General features: G+C 43.2%; 1 protein-coding gene across 1 annotated transcript; it reads left to right on the forward strand.

The window, feature by feature from the left end:
- Nucleotides 1-642: 642 nt before the first annotated feature.
- LOC104453795 lies at nucleotides 643-4,315 on the forward strand. Its single transcript, XM_010068419.3, has 3 exons — nucleotides 643-911; nucleotides 3,007-3,212; nucleotides 3,835-4,315. Exons 1-3 carry the CDS (start codon nucleotides 810-812, stop codon nucleotides 4,100-4,102), a joined length of 576 nt encoding a protein of 191 aa, XP_010066721.1. The 5' UTR covers nucleotides 643-809; the 3' UTR covers nucleotides 4,103-4,315.
- The last annotated feature ends 1,436 nt before the right edge of the window (nucleotides 4,316-5,751 follow it).

Consider the following 5,751-nt stretch of genomic DNA (forward strand, 5'->3'; position numbering starts at 1 on the left):
ATTTTTTATTAATTTGTTTTTATAAGTGATACTTGCGATTATATTTAAAAAAATATTTCTAAAATTATTCATTTATTACTAAACGAATGAGCCGAGAGAGCCACAAATGATCCTCATTAAATTAATTCTCCACTTTAAAAATAATCATGTCCGCAATTATTATAGGTCCTCCTACTTTCTGCAAAATTCGAATTTATGTCGGCCATTATTAAATTTATTATAAATATTGAGTGATCGTAGGCTTGTAGCGAGCGGGCAGCCTCATGCTCTTACTGTGCCCTTTCCACTCCCCACGCGAGATCAAGGCCCCGCGTCGGGGCGCATCCGACCGTCCATTCTTTCCAATCACGACCGCGCCTCGTGATGGGCACCCGATGTGGAGCCCACGCTCCGCATCCCGCCCCCCACCTGTCCCCAATTGTCCCCCTCGAGGAAAAGTTCTCCCTCCACGCCACGCAAGAGCGAGTGGGGAGCACGCTCTTCATCGAAGCAACCGCGCGCCCGTTCGGTGCTCGGGGATCTCAGCGTGACGGAGACGCGCCCCTCGGATCGCGTGGTTCGTAATTTCTCTTCGATACTGCTGCTGTCTTTTACTTTTTTTGCCACTTCTGCGTACGTAGGAAGTCCAATTAAATTCCGCTTTGCTTTCGGGCCTTTTCAGGACGCTCTCCCTTCTCAAGCTCCGCAGTTCACACTTTCCGCACTTCACTTCTCAGCATCTGATCTTCAGCTTCGGCTCCCTCTCTCACTTCCTGCTGGGCTAGGCCAGATCTTCTCTCGCTTCTAGAGAGAGAGAGAGAGAGAGAGAGATGGGGGAAGCGAGGGGCAACTCTCTGGTGTACCTTCTGCTGATAGTTCTTGGCCTGGTTGCCTTCGGGTTCGCCATTGCGGCCGAGAGACGGAGAAGCACTGTAAGCCCCACCTTTTCCGCTGAGCTTTTTGGCTTCCCCAGCTTTCTCTGCGCTAGTGATTCGTGGGTTTTTAGCAGTTTGCGCTGAATGCTTGCCCCTTAGTTTCTCTTGGATGATCTGTGGCCCTGTATTGTCTGTGGAGGAAAAAGCAGGGGTTTTTATCTTTTGAGTTGTGGAGCTTTTTCTTTACTTGACTGAGCTTGCTCTAGTGGTGGTGTGTATGGGATAGCTTGTAAGCCTCGGTAATGGTTAAGATCTGTGTGTCTACGTGCTGCTTGGAATGGGTTTCCGTCAGTGCTTCTTGTTAACTTTGCGGTAGGATTTTGAAAATATCTATCTGGGGATTTAGATTTTCTGGTGTAGGAGTGATGGGCTGTGCTTCCGTACTTCCTGCCACTGAGCGAGAAGTTGTTAGCGGTCTGGGCAGGCTTGGCTGCTTTCCTGAGTGAACAAATTTGACATGCCCATTTGAACATTCCCATTTGAACATTCTAGTGCTAGGCATTAGGCACAATGTCGTTAGGCTTGTGTTTAACTGAACATTGCTAAATTTGAAGTTTTGGATGTTCGGAATTTTGGGGAAGTGTTTGTCATGCAATTTTTTGTACGAGAGAGAAAGAGTGGTGGAACTCGAAAACAATTTCTTTCGGTTGACGTATCACGTTTGGTGCAGACAATGTTTGACCTCTATTTAGACGTTGGAAATTGTGTGAAGCCATCCTTCTATTATGCTTGCTTCTCTAGGATTTAGCTATTTACTTTTGGGAAGTGTTTGTCATGAGAATGAGACAGAAGATTGGTGGAACCGAGTGATGTGGTAGTCAAAAACAGTTTCTTTCAGTTGACACATCACTTTTGGTTCAGACATTGCTTGACCTTTAATTAGAAGTTGGAAATTGTGTGAAGCCATCCTATATTTTGCTTGCATCTCTAGGATTTAGCTATTTACTTATGAGGTGTGCTCTGGAGTTTTTGAGCTCTTTCTGTCATCCATGTATTCTGCCTGTAGCTTTTGAGCTATGTACCTATATCATGATCCGTGTGCCTTTATAGCCTAGCAAAGTGCTAATGAACGAAACAGTCGTCAAATTGGAGAAATAGTCAGCACACATGATATCATTTTTGTCCTACGAAAAGCGATATGCTTAGCAAACATGAACTTCTAGCGCTAGGGCAATGTTCATAAAGTAATGGCATATACACCATGACTGCCAGTCAATCTCCACTTTAACAGTAACGACACTTCAATATTTCGATTCTCATAAATTGATGTGAGTGGAAATGCACTAGCAAAACTCTCCTTCAAAGGGACATTGAACCCCACATTGCTTATGGTGACAGTAGCTACCAAACTTTTGATATGTCTGTGCTCTTGATGCTTCAACATTGGTAACTTAGCAGCTTCATAACCACACAATAGCCATAACTAACACACGGACAGATGCTTTAGAGCTGCCACATTAGAGATGCTTTAGAGCTGACAGATGCTTTAGAGCTGCCACATTAGAGATGCTTAGGATTTCAATATTTTAATAGTCTCAATGTCTGATTTTTGCCCGTTACAGTGTGCTGTAGTGGTGCTGCAAGAAAATATTGTTGTTCGTTGCTAACAAATCAAATATTGATTTGGTTACACTTCTGGGGTTTTCAGTGTCATTTATAGGCCCTGGAGGATGCTAATTTGCATGATACTGGGTTTGATAGTTGGTGTCATGAGAAGGAACAGCAGTTCAGTCGAGTTTCAAATCCACTAGGTAGAACTTTTATTCGGTAACCAGTGCTCTGGTACCCATAGGACCATAATGGCTTTATTAGTCGCTTAGCTTCTATGATAATTTTGAAGCTTCAAAGCCTGTCTTTATTGTTGCATATGACTTTTTGGGTGATCAAATTGTTAGATCGCTTGGTTCTTTTTAACAAGATGATGTGTTTGTCAATCTTGGTTCTGAGTTTGGCTTTATAGGATTTCCTGAATCCCATTTCAGTGTCCATAACAAATTTCTATTGCCATTGGGTTCAAGCAAGTGTTTTTCCCATTTTGGTTTTCCTGGAATGAAATTAAGGCTGGCAGTTGTCATCGTCTTATGCATGACAGGGAAAGATATTTGAGGATGAGCGAATGAATGCCACATATTGTGTGTACAACTCTGATGTTGCTACTGGCTATGGGGTCGGCGGTTTCTTGTTTCTTTTAACAAGCGAATCTCTGCTGATGGGCGTGACAAAGTGCATGTGTTTTGGAAGACCCTTAAACCCAGGAGAGCATCGTGCGTGGTCCATCATATATTTTGTTTCTTCATGGTGAGAATTCTGAAGCATATCTCATGATTTGCTGATGCCTTTTCGCTGAAGTGAGCCATATGATTGGATAGTAGTGTTGTGATAAGTACTTGCCTCCCAGCCAAATGGGCAGTAGGAACCATCCTATTTGCTTTGTTGGTGACTCTATACTGGATGCTCTACCATCTTTTGGAAACCGAAATTTTCTAGATCGTGAGACTAGGATGGTGTCAAGAAGTTGTTCTAAGGTGCTGCCAAAATTACTTTTGGGAACTGTTTTTTGTGTGTTTTACTTAGAAATCATATTTTGAAATAGCTTGCTAAGCCCGTTTGAATTAGGATTGGGATCCAGAACATTATTGCAGTTGCATATGTTTGCTGATAATTGGAATAAGACTGGCATAAGCATCACACTTCTTTGGGAAATCAACACTATGGAGAACATAGACTCGGATTTCGTAATTTCTGACTTGATGTATGTACCTTATGGCTGGTTACATGGCAGCTGATGATCAACAACTAAAACAAAGCTGCCTAGCAGCTCAGATATTGCTTCTCTGCTTTAAGTCTGGAGAACTTGGACAGGAAATGTGGCTTCGGGAGTTGAACACTTTGAAGATGTCCACTCTTTATGCTTATGCAGGGTAACATTTCTCGTAGCAGAAGCATGCTTGATTGCAGGGGCAACTAAAAATGCCTATCACACCAAGTACCGGGGGGTGATATATGCCCAGAATGTCTCCTGCGAGGCATTGAGGAAAGGCGTCTTCATTGCTGGAGCTGTGTTTGTAGTAGTGTCGATGATTCTCAATATTTATTACTACATGTACTTCACCAAGGCCGTTACGACTCCGCCAAGCCACAAAGCGAAGCGCACGAGCTCTGATATAGGAATGGCTGGCTACGCATGACTTCTCCGACTCAAAAGAAATTATCTAGTTTTTAGATTTTGCTTCCTTGATGTGAGTAATGCCTCTGGGATTGTTCCATCTCAAATGTATTGACCGATATTGCTTCTCTATTATACTGGTATGTCCAAAAAGAGCCTGCTCTTTTCAATCGTACTCAGGAAATTCTGTTAACTTGCTTTGTTTATTAAAAAAGAGAACACTAGTGAGCAAAAATGCCGATACTGGTGTTAAAGTTTCAGGTCGCAGAAGTTGAACATTTTCATGAAATAAGGTTAAGACCCCTCCCTCATCATAATTTTTATGGGAGTGTTGATTAATACTCTTTGCAAATTGCAAATCTAGAAGAGACTTGGTTTGGATGATGGGTCGATATACTCTTGGGTTGAGGAGATGCAGATGTTAAAGACATGAGCTGGGACACTGGAAGTAGGAATTTTCCTGTGGCGTTACAGTTAGTAAAATCCCTTGCTATAAATTGAAGAGCTTTCTGCATGGCGAGCCATATCTATATTATAATGGAATCGATTTCAATTTACAATGTGCTTCTAGTGAAATTTTGCATGGCGGTTTCGCTAAAAACTCGAGACTTGTCATTGTTTCAAATGTGAAAGTATAAGCTGAAGAGTGGAATTTGAAACTCACTTGGGACTAAGGCCTGTGACGTGGGTGGCAGTGGGCTGAACGTGAAGATGAATGGCCTGGAAGGAATGAATTACGTCGTTCCAGTGGGGGCAATCCTCGATCATCCCCCGCAGCTTGAGACTGTCCTTTACAGCAGCTGTAGAAGCTTAGATGAAAACAATTGTCGTTCGTCGGAGTTGGCATACAAGACCGAAAATTCCGCAGCGGATCGTCTTCCCAATGGGCATTTGGACCCTGGGATCGAATCGGAATAGACATAACTTGGACCCTCGGATCGAATCGGAATAGACATGGCTTTCAAAAACGCCAAACTATACCTAACTTAGTTTGCTTTTTTGTCTTTGATAAAGCGGGGGAGCTGTATGCTAGCCTGAGAAAGAAGGAAGCTAAAAGAACTGTTACTGGAAGAAACCATGTGCGGAAGCCACCGGGAGAAGGATGGATAAAACTCGACACGGACGGTGCTGTTGACAACCAAACTGGTGTCGCGAAGGGGAGGAGGGTTAGCGCGAGATCATAGGGGAGACTGGATTGCGGGATTTGCGTGGAAGATCGGAAGAACCGATGCCTTCTGGCACGAGTTTTTGTTGGTTAAAACACGGAGGCGTGACTAGATTACATGTTGAACTAGATGCTCTATCCGTCATTCAAACTGTTAATAAACCGAACAGCGACATTTACTCACCGCAGCCAATTTTGAATGCGGGAAGCTTCTGGCACGATTCGAGGGAGGTGAAGATCGAGAGCACGTGTTTAGAGAAGCCAAATCGATGCGCAGATCTCCTCGAGACCATGGGCAAAAAGCTAAGATCAGTGCGCTTGACGTTGTGCCCTAACACTTTTGACTGGACTTTTTTGCCTTCTGATTTTGCGGGGTATGCCCCTGGAACTACGGTCATGTAACTTCTACTCTTGTTTATTACATTTTTTTTTTCTTTTTTCGGTCTAACTTGTTTATAAGAGTTAGTAATCTCCTTTTTCCACCGGAAAAAGGGTGATATATATAG

This window comes from Eucalyptus grandis, chromosome 6 (assembly GCF_016545825.1).
Source record: "Eucalyptus grandis isolate ANBG69807.140 chromosome 6, ASM1654582v1, whole genome shotgun sequence".
In the NCBI taxonomy this organism is placed as follows: Eukaryota; Viridiplantae; Streptophyta; class Magnoliopsida; order Myrtales; family Myrtaceae; genus Eucalyptus; species Eucalyptus grandis.